The sequence below is a fragment of the Malaclemys terrapin genome, chromosome 9 (genome assembly GCF_027887155.1).
Source record: "Malaclemys terrapin pileata isolate rMalTer1 chromosome 9, rMalTer1.hap1, whole genome shotgun sequence".
NCBI lineage: Eukaryota > Metazoa > Chordata > Testudines > Emydidae > Malaclemys > Malaclemys terrapin.
Window position 1 is genome coordinate 39623805 of NC_071513.1, and position 26093 is coordinate 39649897.

General features: G+C 55.5%; 2 protein-coding genes across 2 annotated transcripts; one reads left to right on the forward strand and one right to left on the reverse strand.

Moving 5' to 3' along the window:
• The first annotated feature begins 1580 nt into the window (after positions 1 to 1580).
• RIPPLY1 (ripply transcriptional repressor 1) lies at positions 1581 to 24773 on the forward strand. Its single transcript, XM_054040004.1, has 6 exons — positions 1581 to 1839; positions 16344 to 16475; positions 18693 to 18978; positions 19751 to 19826; positions 23407 to 23477; positions 23922 to 24773. Exons 3-6 carry the CDS (start codon positions 18872 to 18874, stop codon positions 24181 to 24183), a joined length of 516 nt encoding a protein of 171 aa, XP_053895979.1. The 5' UTR covers positions 1581 to 1839; positions 16344 to 16475; positions 18693 to 18871; the 3' UTR covers positions 24184 to 24773.
• CLDN2 (claudin 2) lies at positions 4445 to 6046 on the reverse strand. Its single transcript, XM_054040003.1, has one exon. It carries the CDS (start codon positions 5879 to 5881, stop codon positions 5192 to 5194), a length of 690 nt encoding a protein of 229 aa, XP_053895978.1. The 5' UTR covers positions 5882 to 6046; the 3' UTR covers positions 4445 to 5191.
• Positions 24774 to 26093: the final 1320 nt, after the last annotated feature.

Genomic DNA, 26093 nt, shown 5'->3' on the forward strand with positions numbered 1-26093 from the left:
TAGGATGACCACACTCTGTAGACAATAAGCTTTGTAATGATACCTTACAAGAGACCTTTTGCATGAAGCATATTCCAGTTACATTATATTCACCAATTAGCATATTTTTATAAAATCATATAGACTGCAACATCACACCCACCTTACAGGCATTGGGGAGGATGAACTGGTGTCTGCGAGAGCTACAGAAATGCCAGAAATTACTAGCAAAGGTGGGGCTTTTAAATGTTTGGAAAGATCCTTGTTAGCCACAGTGTTTTAAAGTGACAGGCAGAGGCTATTGTGCTGCTGCCTGGCCTGGCCTGGTTTTCCCAGACTGGGCAGTGCCCTTGGCCCTCTCTGATCTTTTTCTTTCTTTAAGTGTCTCAAGGATTAAACATTCCAGCTTCTGGGTCTCTCACTCCCTAGAGAGCTTATTTAATATTCCTTCCATGGGGTAAGTCTATGGCTGGCCCTGCACAGGGAAATGCTCTGTTTATATGCGAAACAGGTACAGCCTGGGCAGTGCAAGCTGCCCCCCGGCCCAGACCCACAGGGAACTGCAGAGAGGGGGATTCTCTCCCCAAGGCCTCTCCCTTCCTGTTCCCAAGTACCAAGGGAGTGAATTGTGATTACAGTGCTTGTGTGATTACACCTGCCTGCTAATATGGCAATGACTGTGTTACTGCTGCCCCAGGGTGGATTTTCCCCCTTGTCCTGAAGGTGAAAGGCGCTATCTCAGTACCAGTCCTCTGAGCCAGATGGTCCCACACACAACCAGCTTGAAAGATACTCCTTTGCTCACCTATGGCACATTCCTGTGGAGGGTCTCAAAGCACTTGGCAAATATCAGTGCATTTAGGCCTGGCAGTTCCCCCTCTGAGGTAAGTGGCTGTTATCCCCATTTTACAGAAAGGGAAACTGAGGCATAGAGCGATGGTGTGAGTGGCTAAGGCCCCATGGCAAATCACTGGCAGCACTGGGTATAGAGTCCAGACTCCAGTTCCCTGGCCTGGCTGCTAGCCCAGAGGCTTTCCCACCTGTGGTCTGCAGAGACCTTCCTGGTCATGTAGTGCCGGCTTTCCTTATTCTGGCGGAGGACAGACTGGGTGATGGACTGAAGAGCAACAGGAGATGGTGGCACTAATTTTTAAGAACACCAAAACCTGATCACTGGCGAGAGAGAGAGAGAGAGAAACACCCTGGTTCTCGCTGTCCGTGTACACAGCTTCTGCAGGGATGTTATGCCCGTGCACGTGGCAGGGAGACGGCTCATGATTGCTGTGTATTGCCACAGCCCCTACAGATCTCAGCCAAGATCAGGGCCCCTTGTGGTGTGTTGGGAGGTGGTAAGGATGGTCCTTACCCCCAGGCACTGATTTTTCCATAAGGGAATGGTCCTCACCAAGGATGAAAGTGGATTGAAACTGGAATGGGATCTCTCACTACGCCAGCCAAAGAGGAGGGGAGTTTTGCAGGAGTGGTGTTTACCCAAGCCAGAGAGAGGAGGGGGAGCTGCACTCCCCTGCTCCATCGTCCTTTGACCCCGGTCCATGTTGTGAAAACACTTGGGTTCCCTCACACTGGGAAACTGTCTCTGATCATGATGGGGTGGAGGCTGCCACAGGGTGCAAACCTGCACCTTCTGCTTTTCCACTCACCTCCTGGACTCATCTTCAGTTGCTAGAAGTGACTGATGTATGGGAGGACCAGACAGAGCAAAGCTGTGAGTGACAGAGCGGTGCAGAGACAGTGCAGCCAGACAGATGACAGGCCCCGGACTAGAGAAGACAGGCACCGGCCCTCAGCATGGAGAGGGAGACCAGAACCTCTGAGCCTCCTGGAGCGGGGCCTGACGAGGTAATTGCTATCCCAGGTCTGGGGAGCACTGGAGTGTTTGTCCTGGGAAAGAAGGGTGCCCCTGGCTTTGGGCTTTTATTTAGCGAGGGATAATGTGATGTTCTGATGCACAGGATTGCTCAGGGGGATGGAGTCAGTGCCCCATCTGATCTGCCAATGCCAGTCACATCAGGGATGCTCCGCACCTGTGCGATTCCTTCTCACTGGGGGAGCTTTCCTGCAGACCCTGAGCAGGGATCATTTCACACGTGGGCCTGGAAAGCCTTGTTGTGTATCCTGGGTAGTGTTGCTGTGTATGGGGATGCGGGGAGGGCCGTACTACTTGAGTGACTGCTTGGGGTCCTGCATGCCTGTGGACGCATCCCCTCTCCCCCTCAGCTTGCTGTTGGAGCCTGTGGCCAGAGCAAGAGGCAACACGCGTTCCGATTTGGGCAACATGGGGTCCTGGGCTGGCGCAGCAGAAGGCTGCACATGCTTTTTGCCCTGAAGAGTAGCCAAGGCAGAGAGAGGAAGGGTTGAAGCATGGAAGGTGCTGGGGAAGAAGGGTCAGTGTCCGAGGGGAAACCAGGCAGTGTCTTCCAACCTCAGCATCTGGAAGGGGGAATTTGCTGCCAGTGAGCACTGAAATGGTCATTGCTAGCACAGGTCTTTCGGGGTGCCCAGATCAGTCACCCCCTGGAGCTGGTGTGGGAGCGTTTGTGAAGTCCCTGTGTGTTTCCATTGTAATGTGGAAACCTTCACACACACAGGACAGCAAGGCTATCACCCCCGGGGCTATGCTTCTAAATCCCTAGTCAGGGCCGGCTCTAGGCACCAGCAAACCAAGCACGTGCTTGGGGCAACACATTTTCAAGGGCAGCATTCTGGCCATTTTTTTTTTTTTTTTGTGCTCCGGCGGCAAAAGCCTAGAGCCGGCCCTGGCAGCAGCAGCACTTCGTGTGCGGGGGGTGCCCTGGGGCCGCTGCAGTTCGCACCGCGGGGGAGCAGCGCCCACACCTTGTGGCTGGGCCGGGCAAGCTTCGAGCGGGGGACACTCAGGCTGGGGGACACCCCACAGGACACACGGAGCCACCTGCAGGTGCCGCAGGGTGGCCGCCCCCCAGCACTGCAGCCGGGGCTGGGCAAAGCGGCCCAAGCCGCCCAGGGACTGTGGCAGGGCAGCCAGAAGCAGCAGCTGCAGTGGGGCCATAGAGGGCGGGGCACTGTCGGGCGGGGCCTGTGTCCCGCTCTCCAGGGCTCCGCTGCCTCTGGGACTACCCTGCCCCTGCTCCTCAGCCCTCTGCCGGGGCAGTCCCCCGGCTCTGTCCTCCCGGGTCCCAGCCGGTCCTGGAGGTGGGAGCCCTGGATGGAGGGACCCTGGGCTGAGGTGCGGCCTGGGAGCCCCGCTGCTTACCCCAACCCTGCCAGCGCCGGACTGGCTGGAGGTGGGGGGGAGCGGGCAGAGTCATCACTGGTGGGGGGGAGCCCAAGGCTGGGGCAACAGGGGGTGCGGGTGGAGGGGGGGGGAAGAGAGAGCCCAGGACTGGGGTGGGAGGCAGCCAAAAAATGTTTTGCTTGGGGCTGCAAAAAACCTAGAGCCGGCCCTGTCCCTAGTCTCCCTCCTGCCCCCCATCTCACACACACACACACACTCAGCGCTGTGTGCAGCTGCCGTCCTCCACTGCTGAAGAACATGGGAAGGAGCTTTCACTGGAAGCCCTCAAGGCCCATCAGTCATCCAGCAAGGGTTGCTGCTAGGCAAGGAACGCCCTCCGCATCCCAGCGCCTTGAGCTGGGGAATTCCAGGCTGCTCTTAGACTAGCTTTGCCTGTGGGCTCTGAATTAACAGCAGTGAGTGACGCATGGGGCGTCACACAGAGCTGTTTGCCCCCCGCACATGCCGGGAGGGTCTCTAGTTGGCTCATGTGAGGAGGAGCCCACCAAAGTCTTTAATAACAATACTGTGTGTCTGTTGAGAGACCCTTCAGTCAAGGGTCTCCAGGCATTTACCATGGGAGGTGTTAGCCCTGTTTTACATGGAGGAACGGAGTCTTGCCGAAGGTCACTAGGCTTAAGCTCAGGCATTCCTGGCTCCCCGGGCCCTGCTCCATCCACTGGACCATGCTGCCTTTCTGCTCCCTGTGAATCTCTGGCAGGACTGGTGCTGTGCTCCCAGAGGTGACAGGGTTGTGCTAATGTATCTGCTCCCCACACTGAGTTCCTGTTGCCTATTTATCTCAGGGCCCATTTCTGCTCCCCAAAGGTCGGTGGTATTTTCCCACTGAGTTGAGTGAGACCAGAATTGGGCCCTTCCTGAGCAGCAGCCTGTCTTCTTTTAAATCTGTTTGTTTACCCGGACCATCTGCAAGGGGCCGTGGCGTTCCCATGCCCGAGGGTCACGGCTCTTCAAAGCCAAGCACAGAAACAAGCACAGGATTGCATGGGGGGTTGGGTTTGGGGCTCCCAGTTCCCTTTGAAATATGCCTCCCAGCCTCTGCCCTCTGGTTGGGCAGCAAGTGGGCGGCTGTAATGGGCACAAGGTGGCCTGGCCCAGCGTGGGTGGGGTTCCCTGGGGGTGAGGGCAGAGCCCCTTCGGCGCAGAAGGAAAGCTAAGTCAGCTTCAGTATGACTGTAACACAGATTTATTGCAACGCCTCATCATTCTTGACCCACGGGGCCATTCAGCAAATGTGCTGCTCCTAGAGAGCCGCTGCCTCTTCCCCTCCCCCTCCCCAAACCACTCCTAAGTACAGTAAGTGCTTCATGGCCAGTCCCAGCAAGCTCACCCCTAACTGGCCGCCCTGTCAAAAGCTCTCCCACCCTCTGTGTGACTGCACCCTTCCCGTCTTCCCTGTCCTTCACCTGCAGGCGGGTGCCATTGGCAAACATGCCCCTTGTTCTGTGTCCAGTGCACATGAGCATGCAGGCCAGTGACCACTTGCGAGAGCCAGGTGCTGGGGCCGAGTTCCACAAGTCCATCTGTTGCTGTGCTGACTGAGCACTCACTGGTCTCTTGGGGACGGCCATCTGGGATGCTGCTCTTCCTCTTGGTGCAGAGGGGGGTTCCCAACGGAGAGCGCTTCCCTGGGCTTGTGTTTTGCTGCCTGCCACTTGAGGGGGCTATGGCAGAAGGCCAGAACCAGCCTAGTCCATGCGAGCTGCTGAGTGCTTTGTGGGAGCATCGGTCAGTCAGTGGAAATTGGGATTCAAGGACAAGTGTATGAGAGAGACGAGCTCAAGTGATTGGCTCAGCCTCTCCTCTTACCTCCCCCAGTCCAGTCCTTCTGAGTGGCCCCCAAGGCAGATGAGGTACCATTCAGGGTTTAGATACCGACTGCCCTGCTGCTGGGGAGTTGGCCATGCCTTGGGGCTCCTACACGTACCCCGTCAGGTTGTAGGCATTGAACTCACTCTTAGGTTTTTGAGTATGGCTGATGGACGGCCGGGGGGTCGCCAGGGCTTTGGATTGGTAGGCGCTCTGGTAGGCTGTCTCAGACTCCCGGGGCGGGCAGGACGCGGAGAGTATGCAGCCGCCAAGGAGGGTGAGCAAGGCTGAGACGATGCCCAGGTACATCGCCTCCCCCATCTCATACTTGGCACTGTCTGGGATGAGTGGGTTGTAGAAATCCCGCAGCACCACGTGGGTGTTCCACACCATGGGGATGAAGCACAGCACGCCCCCCAGGATGAAGATCACCCCCCCTGTCACTGCTACCCTGTCCTTGGCAGGGGAGCCCTGGGCGAAGATGGTGCACTTCATCCCCATCACGGAGACAATACAGGCCAGCGAGGAGATGGCGCAGGAGGTCACCATCAAAGCCTGAGAAGCCTGGATGTCGGAGGGCAGGGACAACAGGGAGTTGTAGATATCGCACTGGGTGATGCCAGTGCTGTAGATGGCACACTCCATCCAAAGGCCCTTGGTGAAGCCCACCGCCGTCACGATGCTGGCGCCGATGTAGGAGCTGTTCTTCCAGTTGGGTAGGAGCGTGGTGATCACGGTGCCCAGCAATCCAAGCCCCCCCAGGATGAAGCCCACAAGCTGTAGCCCGACCGAGACCATCTTCAGTTGCTCTCCTCACCTGGCTGTGGCTGACTGCTCCTGCCTTTCCTTGCCGGCTGCCTGGCTCCTCACCACTAGCCTTTTTCCTGTCTTTCTGTTGTCCCAGCTCTCAGAGAGCAGCTCTGCGGTCTGGGCTCATCTCCTCCCCGGTCCTTGTATGCTAGGTCTGTGGGGCTGTCTATGTGGGGGCGGGAGAGAGGGGAGGAGAAACTCCCTGGAAGGAAAAAAAATCCATAGCAGATTAAATATTGACTAGAGACTCCTGAGAGATGCCAAGTGCCCTTTCACCTTCGCTATCATTCCAAACAACCTTTTGAGAGAAAAAGCCCCCCAAATAATAAACTCTGCCAAGGGAGTCTAAATGTGCCTTGGTGGCAGGGGCCTGGCGAAACACCCACCCGCAGGAATGTGAGATGAATCAGAGCTTTGCTTCACATCTCCATGTTCCCTTCCAGCCCAGCTGCTGGATCAGCAGCTCGTGGCATGTGCCATTGCATTGCCTGAGCTGGGGCACCCTGCGATTAGACGCTCTCTCTCTCCCACAGACTGGCAGGGGAATCGCTAATGGCTGCCCACAGATCCTGACTTCTCCGGCCCCCGGTGTTTGAGAACACCACCTCCCGGAGTCATCTCCGCCAGCCATCGCTAATGTCATGCACGTAGGGAAGGAGTGCGCTGTAAGTGCCAGGCCAGGGCCCAGCTCCCTGCCAGGCCAGGCCAGGCCAGTTTGAGCAGTAGTGCAAAGGCAGCCTGAGGGGTAGTGCTGTCAGGATGCAAAGCCCTTCAAAATGGAGACCCTCTGTCCCTGCTCTGAGGTTCCACTCATCTGGGATGACTCCACCTCGGTCCCTAGATTCAGCAGTGACTGGGCCAGGGAGGAGGCTGTGTGTTTCCCTCCTGGAGAAGATCCCCTAGGCTCCCTCGCTGACTGCCTGATGGGAACAGCACTAGTGAGAAGGTGCAACTCCAGTATGCTGTCCCTGTGAGCCCTGCTGTGGTGTCTCAGGTGACAGCAGAGACCTGACCCTGAAGGAGCTCACCCTTCGGAGGTGAGGGGACAGCTCAGGTCTCCATGTCCATCTCATCCTGGGCTCTCTCAGACTGCTTCCCACCCTAAGCTACAAACCTTTCTCCTCTAGGGTGTGCAGCTACTCGGCCCCTGCCTGGCATTCGCTGGCCAATTCAGCACTTCTTAATGCTGTAGGAGCAGAATTCATTTCTGCTGGGGTTCCTGCCGCTCCTGGTGTATACAGCACAGCAACACATAGGCCTCTGAACACTGGGATGGAGGGAGGAAAGGTCCCTCAGCCCCCATGCTTCCTACTCTCCAGTTATGTTCTCTGCGGTGCAGGGCTCGTTCTCCTGTTCCATGTGATGTTTTCAGGTCCTGCCACCCCAGATGGCTTCTGCTGAGCACTGAGGGGAACCTTGCCTCCTGTCGCACTAGCTTAGTCCAGTAGCTAACACAATCCAGTTTGGACGCTCCCAGGGAAATGCCAGAGAGCAGCGGGACAGCCCTTGGGAGTGGATCTGATCACCCTGCTTGTCCCACTTCGGGAAAATCTTTATTTCGAATTCAGCCCCTTTCCCTCTTAAAACATCTTCTGAATAAGCCCATCCCTTTGAAATCAGTTGGCTCCCCAGTGGGTTTGGGGCTACATTTGGGGGTCACTGCAGTTCTGAGCTTGAGCCATAGCGTGCGCCAGCGCCTTGTGGCTGAACCCCCCAGAACCTCAGACCGTGGGGGAGGAGAGCAGGCTGTGTTTAGGATCGCTTCCTAATCTTTCCTTGGAGGGGAAGCTGAGACATGTGAGAGAGGACAGGGGCCTGAAAAGGAATGACATCATCTGTGAATTAACTGCTGCAGAGACATGCTTTGCTTTTTGTCTTTGGTTTCGTGACCAAGCAGGGCCCCAGGCCTCCAGCACGGGGTGCGCTATTGCCTAGTGACACCTGCAGCTCTAACCTGGATTGTCACATTAGTGGGGAGAACTTAAACTTGCTGATTGTGTTGGCCAGGTGCACTCCTTTCTCAGGCTGGGCTTTCCGGGTGCCAGGCAAACCCTGTCTGCTAACAGCCTGGGCCAGAGAGACACCTCAGTTAAGTGACTAAGACCTGGGATGTGAAGTCAGAAGAGCTGGTTTCTCTTCCTGCCTCTGCTAGTAAGTTGCTGTTGACTGTGTGCAAGTCACTTAGGCCAGATGTGGGCAGCTGGAATTAATGGGTGAGTTGAGACGCCTGGGGCCTGATTTCCCAGGGTACTTAATGCCCACGTCTCTCCTGGCTACCAATGGTGTCTCCAGCTGGCACCTAAAAAATGGAGATGCCTGAGTTGGTGGAAATGATATTTTGAAAATGTTGGTAGCCACCTGTCTATACCTCGATATTCCCATCCCCAACCCAGGGGTCTCCCTGCTCAGGAAAGTGCTTCGTAATCTGCAAAGGAAAAGCACCACCTAAGTGCAAAGTGTTTATAATAATGTCAGCCTAGGAGAGGTTCTGTAACTGTCCCAGGGCACTAGGGTGAGCCACGGCTGCTGATTTCAGGTGGAAAGAGGGATCCTTTTGTTAGCAGCCCCTCACCTGGCACAAGGAGGAAACAAACTGAACATCAGTGCAGGCGCCCACTGCTTGGCAATAACAATAGCCCAGGCTGGCATTGTGAACGGTCCCTAAGGACTGCTCTTGTTCTGTACTCATGCTGCTGTTCGGTGCTCTGCGGGGTATTTCTCCAGCTGCAGCTCCTCTCTTGGGCCCTCCATTGTGTCTGGCTTCTGCCAGGCCCCTCCCAGCATGGCATGACAACATGGACACGTAGCCCGCTGCATTGTGCATATGCTTCTGGAGTTTTGCAGCAAATCAATGTCTTTCCCCGTCTGTTCCAAAAATCCCCACGGGTGCATTCAGAAATGGGGGCTGGCACCCCTAAAAGACACAACCATTGCAGGCCAGCTGCCTCTTTCCCTGGGAAAGTCAGCAGCAGGCTTCGACAGTAAGGTTGCCAATTTTGGTTGGATATATTCCTGGAGGTTTCATCACGTGACATAATCTTTAATTAAAGATTAATCTTTAATTCCTGGAGACTCTGGGATGATCCTAGAGCAGAGGTTCCCAAACTTTAACAACCTGTGAACCCCTTTCACCAAAATGTCAAGTCTCGTGAACCCCCTCCTAAAAATGAATATTTCCAGGGATTTTCTCCTTCACCTGAGTATAAATTATAAAAGCAGTGATCTTGGAAATACAAAATTTGTTTTTATGACATGCTTATTGTCATAAAACACTATTTATTATTAATTATTATTTATCATTACAGTATTTTTATTATGTTATGAAAACGGCAACACTGTTCCAAGATCTCACTTTTGTAGCTTGTATCACTTTGAATAAGCCTGTTATAAGACAAGGCTCCTATGTTTCATCAAGGAGTATCAGATGTTAAACAGCATGAAGGTATGTAAGAAGCCAACACAAAGCGTTCCTCTTATACAAGCATTCAGGTCTTGAGCAGTTCAAGCAAACAACACATGTTACAACAAAGCTTAAACTTGTTCTTCATAATACTTTTAAAAACAATACAAGCTGCCTATTTAATTTTAAAAACAGCAAAAATATCCACCTCCCTTTCCATTTCTTATAAGTCGCCTTGAAGTTTAAATCTCCTCAGTGTGATAGAGATGCTTGCTTTGATCTGCTTAGCTCTTGGAAGTCCAGGGGCTCCGGGCTGCTGGCCCCGTGCTGCCCGGGGTCCCTAGGGACAAGCTCTGTCCGCCATTAGGGATTTTTTCCCCGAGAACCCCCTGTAACATTTCGCAAACCCCCAGGGGTTCACAAACCCCAGTTTGGGAACCATTGTCCTAGAGGGTTGGCAACCCTATTTGAAAGCAACAACCCGAGAGATAATAGAACGAACCAAAAGAGCCTTTGGCCTGTCCCCTTTCCCTCAGAACTGCCTCTTGATCATTTTGTTGCAAGTTTTCCCAACATGTCTTTGTTTCCCTCCCTGTCACCAGTGCCCCCACTCTCCAGCCCAGCAGTTTGATGATATCCCTGCTGTCTACCTTTGGTATTTCTATTGAGCACATCACTCTAGTATCTTGGCACTGCCCCTGTTGGTCCCAAGGCATTTCACAGGTGCCAACTGTCTGGGTCGGATCCCAGCTCTGATGTGATCTCTGGAGATGACTGCAGCGTGGACTCCAGAAGTGGAGTAGACGTGTTTGTTCAAAGGTCTGGTTTAAGCCCTGCCAAGTGACATAGGCAGAGCTGCATCCCCTGTCCCTGAAATGCAGCCAGGAAAAGAATCATAGAATTGTAGGACTGGAAGGGACCTCAAGAAGTCATTTAGTTCAGTCCCCTGCACTCACAGCAGGACTAAGTATTAACAGGGCTGGCGCTTCCATTTAGGCGACCTAGGTGGTCGCCTAGGGCACCAGGATTTGGGGGGGGGGTGGCATTTTGCCGCCCTTGGCGGCAATTTGGCAGCGGGTCCTTCACTCACTCCGGGACCCACCACCGAAGTGTCCCGAAGACCAGGAGCGCAGAAGGACCCCCCTGCCGCAGAATTGCCAACGACGACCGGGAGTGCGGAAGGACCCCCTCCTAGGGCGCCAAAAACCCTGGCGCCGCTCCTGAGTATTAAAGGGGAGTGTTGAAAGCCGGCAGCAGCCTGTACGTATGGCTCAGTGACGCTCCTCGAGTGCATTGGGACTGGGTCAGGCCAGGCCAGGAAGTGAAGAAAGGAACGAGGGGAAATCTCATATAGACAAACTGGCACCCAGAGAAAAATGCACAGGGGCTGAAATGCTTACCAGAAATACAGGACCTGGAGGGAATGACGGAGTAGCCCAGTGGAGATTGCACAGGGGGCATGAGTATCCAAGTGCAGGAAAACCATGTCTCCTCAGGACAGGGCGAGCAGAGAGCAGGCCGGGGCCCAGGGGATAAAGGATGTCTAGTGGTTAACTGTAGCTTTGCAAAATCCATGGGCAAATCTTAGCCTGGGGTCAGAGGCTTATTCCAGATCAGAACTAAACCCTTGAGGGGATGCAAAGCATTGAGGAGCTGGGGATACCTTTTTGTTTGTCCCCTCCCCCCCTCCCAGATTAATTAAAAATGTAAATATTTGGCAAAGGGGTTTGGGGTTTATTGCCCACGTGATTTCGTGGGGGGCGGGGTGGGGCAGGGAGGACAGAGCAAGAAGATGGTTTGGGGCAAACAACTGCAAAGCTGAAAAGTGCAATTCCCTGCAGAGTTTGGGGTGCTGATTTGGTGCAGCCTCCAATCTGTGCTAAAGTCGGAAACTGACTAGGCATGGCGTGACGCAGCTGGTGAGAGCTGCCCTTGGTGGTGGTGGAGAGAGGGTGGGACTCTTACTGGTGAATATAGGATTGCCCCTAAACCTACAGAGCTGATTTTAGATAGCAGCATCCCATAAGCATCCCTTTGAATTGTCTCAGCCAGTGCATGGGGAAACATCTTGAAACTGAAGGTGAATTAGACATAGTGGTGGCAAAATGTAAGAGTTCTTGAGTCAATGCAAGTGTCGTTCTGCTGCTGCTCTCGTACCTCCATCCCCACATATGCATCATTGTGCCTCCATTAGATCCTCTGGTGGCATAGCCATCAGCACATGGGTTTTCCTTGGAGAGCTACCATCAAGGCACTGGCCAGCCACAGTCCCACTTAGCTTATGGGCTCAGATTATCAAGATCAAAGGTCACAGGGATACTGCTGCAGGCCTGGTACTTCTGTCACCAGTGTAATGGCAGATCTGCTGTAGATAGGCCAGGGCTCTGCAAACTCTCAGCCCCATGGGGTGTGAGAAATCCAGAACCATCAGGCATGCGGAAAGGGGGTGTATGACCCTGTGACCTTTGTCTGACTCTGGGCCACAAACTCCGAAGTGTGCTTGGTCCAAAGGTCTGGAGAAGTGACAGCTAAGCAGAGTGTGCCAACACCTTCCCCGGCCAAGCTGTCGCCTGTGAAAAGGGCAAGAGAGACCATTTGGGAGGCTGAGGTGTGAAGTCTCCCATTTAGGCTACACTTTCCAGACTCCTGTCCACTCCGCTGATCCTATCTTTGCTGGTGCTAGTCATGAGATGGGTGAACGCTGCTACGGGGTCCTGGCAAGTGTGATCAAAGAATTGCTGCACTGACAAAGCAGCCGGTATGGCCATACATCAGCCCTGTCTAACCTCAGGCTTGGGGTTTTCCCAGGGCCTCAAACCTGCATCCAACTCGGAGGCTCTTTCATGCAGCAGCTGTGAAAGTGACACTGAGTAGCAAGGAGGAGGGATCGAGAGAGAGCCCTGTTAGGAAGGCTGCAAAGGAGAGCGTTGGTGAGCTCTTCAGACCTGCTGTTGGTGGGAGTTGCTGAAAGTCGGGAGCTGGTGTTTTAAAGAATTCCTGTCAGTGTTTTTGCTTTGTCAAGAGAAGCTGTAGGGCCAGGGGAGTGGTCACCATCCCTAGGAAGCCAGGCGGTACATGGCGGGAATGCTCGAAGCAATTGGGCCGGATCCCATGACAGGGCAGGTTGCTATGGTGTGCAGTTGTCAGGCCCCCCTCATGTGACCACAAGTTGATTTAACGAATAGTTTATAGGGTTCTTTAGAGCCCAGGTAAGGGGACAATGTCCCTGAACCAAAGAGCCTGCAAACTACAACAGCCAAGTCTAGATCAAGAGAGGTGGAGAAGGGCTGCAGTCGTGATGGCAAAGGGATTGAGCTGGGGTGTGCGCGTATGGCTTGTTTGTACCATGGTTGTTGTATAAAAGATCATTTGAGCGGGGGGGCGAGAGGCGGGCAGGTGTGGGCAGGGAGGCCAAGCTGTGGGGTGGGTGGGTAGGGGTAGAAAGCTAGCCAGGCATGTGAGGTTTGGCTGGAGTGTCAGGGGAGGGAGGTTTCCAGATGTCACAGGGTGACTGGGCCCTTGAAGAGGGAGCAGGGGCCAGTGCACCGGGGCTGCTGACCTGCTGCGCCATTGGCGTTTACAGGGAGGCACTGGGGCCTTCGTAAAGAGGAATGAGGCAGAGGGCTGCAGAGGCTCCTGTGAGGCTCCTGCAGTCTGCAGAGAGCTGCTCCCCGTGGAGCCCGCTCAGACTAGAGAGGTAAGGGCTGAGAGCCAGGTGAGCAGGACTCGAAAAGACTGGAGCCAGGGAGGGCTAGGAGTGGCTTGCCAAGGCAGGGAAGTGCTGCAGAGAGCAGATCGGGGAGAAAAGAGAAGCCCCAGGACTGAGCATTGTTGTGTGATTTAGGCCATTAAATTAGTTCCTGGGAGAAGGGGTGCTCCTGGACAAAAATAAAGCCTGGGGGGAGTTAATAAGGGGTGCAAAGCGGAGGCAAACTGCTGCTGATGCACACCAGGCCAGAAAGGGGGTGCTGTGGGGCAGGCGTGCCATTGTAGAGCACCCCCTTCTGGCCTGCTGTGGCTCGGCAACGCCCTGGCTCAGCTTGTGAGTTCTCTGCCCAGGGCTAGCCTGTAGGGCCTGATTCTCCATAATGCTGGGCAGCTGTGTCTCCTGCTGACTCCAGGTGGAATTATGGGTGCTTAGCCCCTCTGATTGTCGGGGTCGAAGCTGCTGGCCGGGAATGAGCTTGGGTTTGGTACACAGGGCACTTCAGGGGGATGGAAGGCTCTGTATTAGGAGGAGCATGTGTCCCCACACCACCAAGCATTGTCCCAAGACAACATTGACAGTGGGCCAAGTCATCCAACTGGGAGAAGGCGTCCATTCCTCCTGAGCAACCCTACAATAACAACTCAGGTTCCTGAACAGGACGGAGGAAAACAAGCTGAAAGGCAACAGTTGTCCATCCGGTATCAGAAACAATGGGGAGGACAAAACAGGGTCTGCGCCCACTGAAGTCGATGGCAGAGCACCTCATGCCGGCAGTGAGAGCAAGATCGAGTCCTGGGCGAGGATGCCATGGCTAAGGCTGGAGTGCTCCCACACAGAGCTCAGCAATGCCCAGGGTGTGTCAGCTCAGCGCTCGCTCGCTTTACTCCAGGGCAGGCCCATGTTTTCCTAACCGCCCTCTCACATCTGTGCACCTCACAACCTGTAATATATTTAGTGTCCTAACGCTCCTGGGAGGCAGGGAAGGGCTGTTATCCCCATGTCTCCCCAGCCCTCTGGTTTGTGTGTGCAAATAGCATTTGCACGTGCAGCCTGGCTAGGCAGACCCTGATGGCTGGAGGGAGGAGCGTGAATGCACACGCAAGCTGGAGTGCCCCTAGACACAGATCCTCAGCATTGTAAACTGGAGCAGAGGGAATCCTGAAAATCTGCGCCATGGTGTCCGTCTGTCTGGTGCGTACAAATAACCCCGATGTGGTCCCCCTCAGTGTAACAAAGGCGACGGGGCACTCAGGCTAGTTCCCAGAGGCTGCAGGGCTCTCTGGAGCAGGGTAGCGGGGAGGGGAGGAGGACGGGGGATCTGGACTGACTGGCTGAAATACCTCTCTCAGCAGCAGCCTTCTCCGCCCTCCCCAGGGTTTGTTATTCTAAGACTCCTGGCCCAAATGAGAAACAAATGGGGAAATGTAACAAGCCCTGCACAGGCTGCCATGCAGGCAAAGGCCTAACCACCATCACAAATGGGGGGCTGAGGGGAGCCCCGGGGGTGACAAATTGTGTTCTCCAGAAGGGCCCAGTGCTCGTTCCCAGAGCCGGAGCATTTGGGACAGCTGGACGCAGAAGGCAGAGGCTGGACGGGACCATTTGCTCTTTTCTTTCCTTCTCCCACGTTGAAAGCATCTTGGGAGAGGGGGCTGACCTGTGACCCCACTTTGCCTCCTGCCCCCATCCCCACTCTATGTGTGTTTCTAATCCGGGTCTCACCCGATGATGAGAATAGCAAATGGGGAAGAGGCAGATCATTGGAGTTGGATCTCCTGGGATAAAGTGGGGCATCCTACAGCATCATGTTTAGGTTGCTTTTATTTACCTCTTTGCACGCCCTGTATTCTACATCGCCTAGGACCCATGTGCTTCTTGGTGTGACGCTACGTTGAGGCTGAGGGGATAGTTGCTGACTCTGTTTCGAAGTGAATGACAGTTAATCTGCGGTTAGAATGAGGACAGAGAATGGAGGAAGAGGGGTGGGAAGCAACTGGCATGGAGTCCCCACCAAATCAGACCCTAAAACGGAACATCCCTGGAAAGAGGGTTATTTTCCCTGCTGTACGACACCCAGCGGCAGCTCTGCACAATGGGCCTTGTTTGGAATCAGATGCATGCTGTTTCCCTGCCTGCGTCAGTTTCCCCTCGTCTCAGCTGGCAGGTGCATGATGTGAAGTTCCCCATAGCCCAGGCTCCCGAATGGATAGCTGCATGGCGCCCCAGGGAATGGGGATGGGGGAGAGATCCAGCACAGAGGAGGTAACATTTCTGGCGTTACAGCACCTGAGCAAACACAGTTGGGAGGGGGAATAACCCCCATGACTCCCAGAGGCCGAGCAGCACTGATCCCCTAAATGTGCCACAAAAAGACCAGAGCACAGGCCCCTCCTGTTTGGAATCAAAGGGCACTGGAGCAGCCAGCATGATGGGAGGGGGGGGGGCGGGTTGGCCAGGGCTGGGGTCCAGTCCATGCACTGAATCCCCAAGTTCTTTCCCTTGATTATTTCTGTTGAACAAGCAGCGGGAGCTGGGTTGCCTCCATGGCAGGCTGCTGTGTGAATGGACAGGTGGAAGGACAGCACCAGTCCAGTGGCCACGTGGGCCCAGAAAGGAGACGTCTCCTGGCCGTCAAAACTCCCACTGACTTGCAGTGACCTTGAGCAAGTCACATAGGCTCCGATCTTCAAACAAATTTAGGCACCTAACTCCCATTGAAATCCCCTTGCCATGGGAGCTAGGTGCCTAAATACCTTTGAGGACGTGGGCCTTTCCCTCCCCACGTCTGAGCTTCCTCCACTGTAAAATGGGGCTAACAACACAGCCTAGCTAATGATTTTATACTGCTGTGCTGCCCATCATCCTTGTATGTGGGCACCTTCCATATGAAATTGACAGCAATAGGGAAGTTGCTAGGGGACTTGTAATCTCTGGCCTGGCTCCTTTTGAAGTGTCTCTATCTCTGCTCGGGCTACCCTTTGGTTTGGTTTATTGATCTCCCCTTTGTAAAGGGTGGGGACAGCTGCAGCTGGCGAGTTCTCTGGTAATGGTAGATAGTGTTGGGGGGTAAACTTTAAATGATCCATGTTTTACAGAGCTGAGGAGTAGCTTGTACCAAGAAATCGAGTACCAAGTATTAACAATCAGACACGAGCGAGCTTTTGCACTGAAAGCAGGGGCTGCTTCAGAGCTTGAGACTCTTGTGTGATCATTGGGTGTGATGCACACTTTATAGCTAAGCAGCATGCTCAGTCCTGCAGTGCTCAGCTCAGAAATATCACGACAGGCATTTTCCGTAGTTGGATTGTCCATAGGATCCTTTCCACAACTTCTTGTTCCAGGGCCAATGATTGCTTTGCCAGGAGCAGTGGCCAGCCCTAGGGTCAGAGCCGCCTGTTGAAGTCGGATCCCTGCTCTGTGACCAAGGACAGGAAAGAACCGGAGTGCTGGCTTCCAGACATGCAGCCTTGGAGGTGAGTGAAAAATCAGCTGCCACAGTGAGGAAGGGCCCAGCATGCGCCTGACTTGATACAGCGCCGAAGGGGAGACCGTGCCCCCAACCCAGCATTAGACTGTCTCAGGGCTTGCAACGCTCAGCGATTCAGGTGCTCTTAAGTGCGCCATGTGCAAAGTCCCTCCCTGCATATTTGTCCGGGCTGTGCTGACTCAGCAGAGAAAATTCCCTCCAACTCCTTCCTCCTGGCCCAAAGCTGGGGCTGAGGGAGTGGGGGCTGTGGCCCCAGCCTGGCGGTAGTGATTTCCCAGGGCTGGGTGAAGGGGAAGCTGGCCCGGCTTAGGGCGGGAGGTGGAGATGTCACTGTAGAGTCAGTGTTAATCAGAGGCCCGTAACAAATCCTATTAAAGCTTCATTAGGGCCCCTTTGGGGCTATAATTATCAAAGGCTCCCTCTGGTGCTGCAGATACTAGCGCAATGCCTCCTCAAGGCCAGATGGGAGGAGTCGGGTGACGGGCAGACTGGGAAGCAGAGGGGCATGGGGCTGTGTGAGACACGGGGCCTGGTTGGTCCCAGCCTCATGCCCTGTGCAGCATATCCCCTGTACGGAGTGGGGGTGAGCTGGTGACGTTCGGCCCTGGGCCAATTTTGCACGCCCTTTGCACTGTCAATGAGAAGGGGTGAGGTGCGGGGGAGGTGAGTGGGCCCAGTGCTGGGAAGGCAGCTCTGGCAGGGGCTTAATGGAGGGTGCATAGACTGTCCACCCTGGGCAGGTGAGAGGGCTCTGCGCAGCTGGTCTGCCAGGAAATTCCAGAGTCCCGCTCCCCAGGGAGCCCCTGCTAACGGCCCACCACCTGCTGGCAATGCCCAGCTGAAAACAAGCTCATTTAGGGAGACGCACAGGGCTGCCCTTAGCAGTGGCATAGCCTCACGCCAGGCTGGGAGGGCAGAGTGCTTGGGAAAGAGAGTCCCTCCTGCAGAGCCGTGGGGCTGGGCAGCTGGCTCCCTGAAGGTCCTGGAATACACAGAGCTGGACAAAAGCAGGGCCTGTAATCCCCAGCTGCAATGGGGCTGCCCCATTGGTTACTCCTGCTGAATTATCCATCCCTCTCTTGCCAGAGCACACAGGCCTAGGGGGATCTGGCTGCCTTGTGCTGCCCCAGAGGTACCAGCTGCCTGTTTCTCCCGCAATCATAGAATCATAGAATATCAGGGTGGAAAGGACCTCAGGAGGTCATCTAGTCCAACCCCCTGCTCAAAGCGGGAGCAATCCCCAACTAAATCATCCCAGCCAGGACTTTGTCAAGCCGGGCCTTAAAAACCTCTGAGGATGGAGATTCCACCACCTCCCTAGGTAACCCATTCCAGTGCTTCACCACCCTCCTAGTGAAATAGTGTTTCCTAATATTCAACCTAAACCTCCCCCACTGCAACTTGAGACCATTGCTCCTTGTTCTGTCATCTGCCACCACTGAGAACAGCAATCAGGGATGCAGCTCAGCCCCGGAGGAGGAGGATCCAAAGTGTAGCTTTCCCTTGCAGGGCTGCTCCCTGCGCTCCTACATCCCAGACAGCAAATCCTTTTGACTACGTGCATCTAGGGTGACCAGACAGTAAATGTGAAAAATTGGGACGGGGGTGGGGGGTAATAGGAGCCTATATAGGAAAAAGACCCCAAAATCAGGACTGTCCCTATAAAATTGGGACATCTGGTCACCCTACGTGCATCCAGCCCCGCACAGTGCTGCTGGGGCTGAATCTCTGGGCTGCCCTGGCGCTGTCCAGCCTGCAGAGCAGTGGCCTGACCTCAGTGCAATCAGAGCAGGGACTCTGAGCCCGAGGCCCGACCCTGCCCTGTGAGTGTCCCTGGCAGCCAGATGGGCCCGCAGTGAGAAATCCGCCATCAATACCAAGCCAGGCCTGCTTCCCTATTTACTGCTTTGTTACAGCCCTGAAATCTCTCGCCTCTCTCTCCTCCCCTCCTCTGTTCCTTGCCCCCTTCCCTCCCTCCTCCCTTTCTTTCCTTCTGGCCCTCTCTCCATCAGCTGTGCCATCCTGCACAGACCCATTTCCTCCCCATGTTACTGCCCCCCCCGCCCCCTCCCTTAGGGTAATGGGGACAAAGCTTCTAATCACCCTCATTAATTGTCCCCTCCCCGCTCCCCCTGACCCCCTGGAGCATTTCTCACAAATGGTGTCTAACTTTTCCCTTCTGTGTTTTGTTTTTCCACTGAAGCTGACAATGTCCCCCCAGCCTCCCGCTGAGCTGCTGTTTACTCAACTGGGGCATGCTGGACACCCTGGGACCTCCTGCTCTCCCCCCTTCCCCAGCCCTGACCAGGCCGGGAAGGCTATAAAGGTCTCCTAGGACAGACCAGAGAAAGAGACCTCGCTCCTTCTTCGCCAGCTCACGTCATGGAAGCTTCTGTCCCCACTCCCCTCGGGCTGGCTGGCTGGCTCCGGGGCCCCCTGGGTGCCTGGGGCTGCGGGCGCCCTGTGCAGGGCCGAGAACAAGGCGGAAGGTAATGAGGATCTTATGGCCACAGTGCCCCTTGCCTGCTCTGTGGCTGGCGCAGCTGAGTCGGGGGAGACGGGGCTGGCAGAGGGGGGAGCATGGTGCTCCGTCTCGCTGCTGTTGGCAAAGGGGCGAGGTTTTTTTTTTCATACGGAACGCGGTGCATCTGTCTGTGATTGTTAATAAGGGGTTTGTACTTCTCTCCCCTTCTGCCCTGGGGGCTCAGAAACAGGCTCCCCAATCCCCATGTCCAAACCCACCTCCCAGATGGGGAAACTGAGGCCCAGAGGGAACACCTTGAGGCCGTGCCAGAGGATCAGGATGCAGGGACTCTCCTGCTGTCACCGCTAGCCCTTAACCCCTGAGCTCTACTTTTGGGTGAATGTTAGGGTGGGGGCTGCAGTGCAGTGCTTTCCCCTGCCCCCCCATCCCTTGGCACTGCAAAGCGTAGGGCTTCCGAGGCTCATCCTGTGAAGCCGCTGGCAGTCTGGGGGCAGGGTCTGCCCACAAACAACAAATCCCCTAGAGTGGGGGAGGTGGAGAGCTGGAGACGGGCTGTGATTGTGTGGGGGGCTGCAGGATGAGGGATCTTAGTGCTGAGAACACCCTCGCCCTGTGTGGGCACGCAAGCGCTATGGGCCTGCATTTGCCTTGGTGCTTGTGCAATGCTACGGCTCTCTCAGCTGTTACGAGCTGGGGCTTCTCAGCACAATAGCGCCCTGGGCCTGCTGACCACTGACTGGCCCGCTCCAGCCCCCTCTCCTTGTCTCACTTTGCAGATCCCCATCTCTCTGGAGACCCTGGCTTCCCACTGCAAAGGACCTGTGCAGGCAGAACAGGGACCAGACAGAGCCGGTGAGTTTCACCCTCCCTGATCAGAGGGTATCCAGCTCGGCCCAGCCCTAGAATTCACCCGGTCCCTCTGGGGCTCAAGGTGGGTCTGAGGGTGGGGTTGGGTGCTCGCCCTTCACCTCTGCAGATCTCTGCATCACAGCTTCCCTAGGCTGAGCAGCCTCGTTCCCGAGACATTTTCCCTGGGTTCTTTTGCCGGCCCCAACCCCTGGGGATATTGCATTCAGCTCTGGGCCCCACACTGCTAGTCGCTGTCCAGCAGGGACTGATTGGGGCTCCAGGGAGCTGGCCTTGGGTGACCTCCAGCTCTGTTTCCATGAGGCCCAGGGCTTCAGCTCGCCTGACTGGACACACTGCAGAGCGAGAATTCAGGATGGAGCTCATGGGAAGCTGCCTGGCTGCGAGATCGGGGGACTGGGTGACTGGCTCTCAGGGGAGATCCATCCCTCAGCACTTTTTTACAGCTAGGGCTGGACAGCACCTGACAGGGCCAGATCCTGTGCTGGCCCCAGGAGATGGACAGGCTGAGCTGCTGGGCCTTTTCCACCTCTAACCTGTGAGCTCCACGGGCTCGCTGGGCTGCACACAGGGACCACTCGGGGGCAGGGGCAGAAAAGGACTGAGGGAGGCGTGAGGTGGGAGCCAAGCAATGTTATTTTGAGTGCAGGTCCTGGCATCCTGATGCATGGGATCCATTCACATCCCACTGGAGGCTAGTGGACAGACCTCCCCCAGCTGGCACCTCCGGGAGGGTGGGGGGTGGGGCAGACCTCCCCAGCTGGTGCCCCCTGGAGTCTGATGGGCAGATCCCCCTCACTGGTGACCCCTGGAGGGTGGCAGGCAGACCCCCCTGGCTGGTGCCCTCTGGAGGCTAGTGGACAGAGCCCCCTGGCTGGAACCCCCTGAAGGATGGCAACAAGCCACTCCCTATGCTGGCATCCCTGGAGGCTGGTGGGCAGACCCCCCCCCCCGGCTGGTGCCCACTGGAGGCTGGTGAGCAGACCCCCCGGCCGGTGCACCTTGGAGGCTGGCAGGCAGCCACCTCCCCATGCTGGCACCTGGAGGCTGGCAGGCAGACCTCTCTGGAAGCCAGGGCACCTTCCCCCACCCCTCCCAGCTGGCACAGTCTCTCCTTTTGAAGGCAAGCGGCTGTGAAACAAGCCCCCTCCCTGCAGTGGGTAGTGTAGGCCAGTGCCAGGCTGGCTCCTCTGCTGGCAGGGCTGGCTCTCCCTGGGTAGCTGCTGTGGGGGGTTAGATTTCAGAGAACTCTGGGTGGTGGGAAAGGGATGCCTCTTCCCTGGCCAGGACTAGGATTCCTCAGGGGTTAGTGACACTGGGCAGGGGTTTGGCACAGGGGGAGATTACAATGGATAAAGCTCTCCCGAGGGTAGAGCCAGCTTCCTCCCTGGCCCTCTTTGCTGTGGGCACCAGGGAGTGTGTTCAGCAAGCCTGGGGTGGGCGGAGGAGGCCGGGCCACGTCCCCTCAGTGGGCTCACCTCTCAGCGTGGGTGGCAGCCAGCCAGAAGGAAAAGAAATCTGCCTTGTTGGGAGTGATCCCCCAGGAATGGGGAGCGGCCAGCATGGCCTCTGTACTCCCTGCACTGCTTATGGGCCCTGCCCCGCTGGAGAATACCAGCAGGCAAAGGAGCTACAGATCCCAGGAGAGACAACAAAGCCCCAGAAGGGCAGCTGGCTCCTCATGCCAAGGCTGCTGTCCCCGCCAGGCTAGAACAGGGCTCCCCACCCTCTGCTGGGAGCAGGTCCCACAGCCTCCCCCATCTCACGAGCAGGAACCTTTCCCTGCTATTCAGCCTAAATGTCCCCACTCTTCATCTCATGCCATTGCTCTTCTCCTATCCTGCCTGATCCCACAGAGAAAGCACGGGACACTCCAGAGCTGGGAAAGGACCCATATCCTCTCCCGGCCAATGCAGGCTGGTCCCTGCAGCGCATGCATCAGTGCTGGGTTTGAGTCTAACACAAGAACAAGGGGACGCTGGTGGGAGGCAAATTCAGAACTGGTTCAAGGAAATACTTTCCTTCCGGGCACCACACAGTTAGCCTGCGGCTCTCTGCCACAAAGCGTCGCGGAGGCCAAGAGTTTAGCAGGGATCATAAAAGGATTCTAACATCCTGGGGTTAGAATAGGCACCATGGCAAAATTAAATCAGCTAGAGCTTTGTAAAAGGTATGATCCCTCTGTGTTTGGGCTATGAGCCCGACTCTTACTACTGGGGGTAAGGACGCCACTCTCCCTGCGGGGAGGTTAGTCCCTCACCACCTGCTTGCAGGATCTCCCTCTGCAGCAGCTGGTGCTGAACATAAGAACATAAAAGCGGCCATACTGGGTCAGACCAAAGTTCCATCTAGCCCAGTATCCTGTCTACCAACAGTGGCCAATGCCAGGTGCCCCAGAGGGAATGAACAGACCATGTAACCATCAAGTGATCCATCCCCTGTCACCTATTCCTAGCTTCTGGCAAACAGAGGTTAGGGACACCATCCCTGCCCATCCTGGCTAATAGCCATTGATGGACCTATCCTCCATGAACTTATCTAGTTCTTTTTTGAACCCTGTTATAGTCTTGGCCTTCACAACATCCTCTGGCAAGGAGTTCTACAGGTTGGCTGTGTGTTGTGTGAAGAAATACTTCCTTTTGTTTGTTTTAAATGTAGTGCCTATTAATTTCATTTGGTGACCTCTAGTTCTTGTGTTATGAGAAGGAGTAAATAACACTTTCTTATTTACTTTCTCTACACCAGTCAAGATTTTATAGACCTCTATCATATCCCCCCTTAGTCGTCTCTTTTCTAAACTGAAAACTCCCAGTCTTATTACTCTCTCCTCATACGGAAGCCATTCCATACCCCTAATAATTTTTGTTGCCCTTTTCTGAACTTTTTCCAAGTCCAATATATCTTTTTTGAGATGTGGCGACCACATCTGCATGCAGTATTCAAGATGTGGGCATACCATGGATTTATATAGAGGCAATATGATATTTTCTGTCTTATTATCTATGCCTTTCTTAATGATTGCCAACATTCTGTTAGCTTTTTTGATTGCTGGCTCCAGCCAGAGACAGGCCACATGGACCTAGCCTCTGATTTAGTCTGATGAGGTGGGTGAGGTCATATCTTTTATTGGCCCAACTTCCCTAGGTGAGAGATATTAAGATAATAGAAGACATGGCCTCACACACTTTGTCTCTCTGATCTTCTGGGGCCAACCCTGCTACAACAGCACTGCAAGTGGCCGATCTTTGATCTAGGCTGGTGGGTCCTGTGTGCTGGAACTGCCCCTGCTTCCCTTGAGAGATGATCCCCTGGCCCAAGAGATCCACTGGCAGGCCAATCTTTCCTGCTAGTCAAACTAACTTTTCCTTTGCTTAGTTACATCCTATTCTTCCCAGCTAGAGACCCTCGGGCTCTCCCAGTGTACCTACTGCATCCCCCGTCCCTGCCCCTGGAATCCCATCAGTCCCCACAGGGATCCTAACTCGCCCCATCCCCCATGCTGGGGGGAGGCTGCAGTGTAGGTGCTGAAGGCATGGATCTGAATTACTGTTCTGTGTTTCCCAAGGCCTGCGGCAGTGAGATGCTGGTGGATGGTGGCTCAGGCAAGGCATCAGCACTGTTCCGGCACCCCGTCAGGTACGTGCAGCCCACAGTGCCGGTGCGCAGGCTGCTTGCTTCTGTTCGCTGGGGCGGATAACCAGTGCTCATGGTGCTGGCTAGAGTGGAGCGTCAGCTTTGTGCACTTGGCTTGGCCAACGCCCCACTGGCCAGCCCTGGGGCACCCCCCTGCTTGGCCAGTCCCACCCTGCCTTTGCCCCATAGCTCTGCCTTTGCCCCGCAAGCCTGCCTTGCAGCCCCACTCCTGCTACTCTACCACTGGGTTCCCCATACACAGCTGTGCTGATGCCCCTCAATCCTCAGCCCCACGCAGCTGTGCCGATGCCTCTCACTCCTGACCTGCAGCCCCCTGCTAGCTCAGTGCTGGGCCCCATGCAGGATGTGCTGCCCCTTTCACACCCCTGGGCTTTCCAAAGAGGAAGCGAAGGAACCTGTATTTCTCAAGTGTCTTTTTCCCCACAGACTCTTCTGGCCCCGCTCCAAGTCCTTCGATTACCTGTACAGTGAGGGGGAGAAGCTGCTGGAGAACTTCCCCGTGCAAGCCACCATCAGCCTCTATGAGGACTCTGACAGCGAGGAGGAGGAAGAGGAGGAAGGCTGGGGGGAGGAAGGGCAGGTGGAGGAGTGGGGGCAGCAGGCGGAGGAGTCTGTGTTACGGCAGGAGGCAGGCTGCCATCAGGGGCCAGCTGGGGTCAGCCAGCCAATAAAGCTCTGTCTGAAGTGACCCTCACAGTGCCCAGCTCACCTGGGCAAGACTCAGCTGTGGGGATAAACGCCACACAACCTTCCCCGGTGCTGCCGGTAAAGAAGTCTGCCAGAGACTCCACCCCAAGGTGCCAGGACCCAGGTCCTTGCCATCCTATACCAGTGTGTGTGTGTGCGGTGATGGGGGCCAGAGGGTTGTTTGGAAGCATTTTCAGGTCTCTCCATTAGGGGGCACAATTCAAATCCGGGGGCTGCAAAACTCCAAGATGGTCCTGCTGGAGGCGAGAGGCCCCCTTGCCTGTCCCAGGTGAGCAGTCAGCACTCGGGGCGGCTGGGGTAAGTGTCTGCCAGGGAAAGGACTCTCCCATTCCAGACCACGACGTCCCCTGAGCAATGCCTGCCTAGTGCTGCGGAGTGGGGCTGGGCCGAGGGCAGAGGCCAGCTTGTCCTACTGCACCAGCCCCTTTGGGAGCCGGGTGAGGGGTCTCAAAGAAGAAGCCTGCCCAGACAACGCTGCGGGAGCTGGGCTCAGAGTGAGTGTTCCAGCCTGCTCCCCATAACCCCGATGGGGTATCTGCCCCCACTGGGGGGCGCTGGTGCCCAGGTGGAGCTCAGCTGTGCCCCTGGGTTTTAGTCTGTATGTTCTGGTGGTTAATGTACAGCAGGGCATTGACGAGTGAAATAAAGCGTGTGATGCTCTAACATCAGGGTTCATGGCACTCTGGAGTCCATGGCCAGGAAACCGGCCTACCATGGGGAAGTACCATGGACACATGTGTGACTGAGGGAGAGGGCTGTGGGTGGGGGAATGACCTGGTGGGAGCAGGGCAGGGTCATGAATGTGTCCAACAGAAGGTGGGGAGGAGGGGACGAGAGGGGCCCCACAAGGCAGAGGGAAGTGCCAGATTAGCAGATACCCCCTTGCTCCAAGGTCTGACTGCTGTACTTGGAGCCGGGCACAAGATTATGGCATCTCCGACCTGCACCTCTGTTTGCAGGGGGCAGGCGGCTGTAGCCAGTCTCTGGGTGGGGCGAGGACTATGTTGTTGGCCAGGCCAGGTGCCAATCTGTGCTCTGACCTGGGACACCCTCTCCGTTAGCACTTGGGGGCAGGTGTCATCAGGCAAGGACAGTGCAGCCCTGCAGGCTAACAGGGCTGGGGCAGGCTGCAGGGGGTGCCAATGCCCGCCACTATACCAGTGTTGCCATGCGGTCGGGCTCAGAGCAGAATCTACAGTGGCATTCAGGGACAGGAAACTCTCATTTTATGTCAAACTGCTTAAATATCCCCATCTAGTGGTCGAATGCAGCACAGCCCAGAGCCACAGAGGGGAACCACGCCTGCCCATTCTTCACTGCAAAACTAGCTGTGACTTGCTGAACTAATAGCATGACAGCAAGGTCTAGTGGTTAAAGCTCTGCACCGGGAATCAGGAGATTCGAGTTCTAGTCATGCTGCTAGAAGATGCTGCTGAATTGACTGAGGGGTGAGCATATTTGCTGTTTGAACATCCAATCCCCCATCTCCTCAGACCCATTCCCCACTCCCACCTGCCTCTTTTTCAGGCTGGCTCTTAGGGTGAGTGAGCAGGCTCATAGAGGGGATGAGGGTCACGTCTGCTGAGGATGCCCAGGGCTGGGTCCACGCATGCATTTGCAGCAGCTTAACTAAAGTGGCTGCAATGTGACCACACCAGTTCGACTGGTGCAATGTCCATGTAGACAAACCCTGGGGAAGGGTGATCTTATCCTAGAGTCAAAGTGCCTTCTTCTGAGTGTTCTTAAGTCAGGAGCAAATCAGAACAGGTGAAACAGGTGTCCATACACAGATCTACACTGAAATAACAAGAGGTGGGACGCCAAAGCCGGGTTGTGGTTTTGGTACAAGTTCAGGTGTCAGCCCTTCCCGAGTCATAGCTGCTGCCTCTG

Excerpts from the sequence above, each read along its gene's own strand:
- CLDN2 (XM_054040003.1), bottom strand. The coding sequence starts at position 5,881 with ATGGTCTCGGTCGGGCTACAGCTTGTGGGCTTCATCCTGGGGGGGCTT.
- RIPPLY1 (XM_054040004.1), top strand. The coding sequence starts at position 18,872 with ATGGAAGCTTCTGTCCCCACTCCCCTCGGGCTGGCTGGCTGGCTCCGG. Across the intron at positions 19,827-23,406 it reads ACAGGGACCAGACAGAGCCG|GCCTGCGGCAGTGAGATGCT; the intron begins GTGAGTTTCACC and ends GTGTTTCCCAAG. Across the intron at positions 23,478-23,921 it reads CTGTTCCGGCACCCCGTCAG|ACTCTTCTGGCCCCGCTCCA; the intron begins GTACGTGCAGCC and ends TTTTCCCCACAG.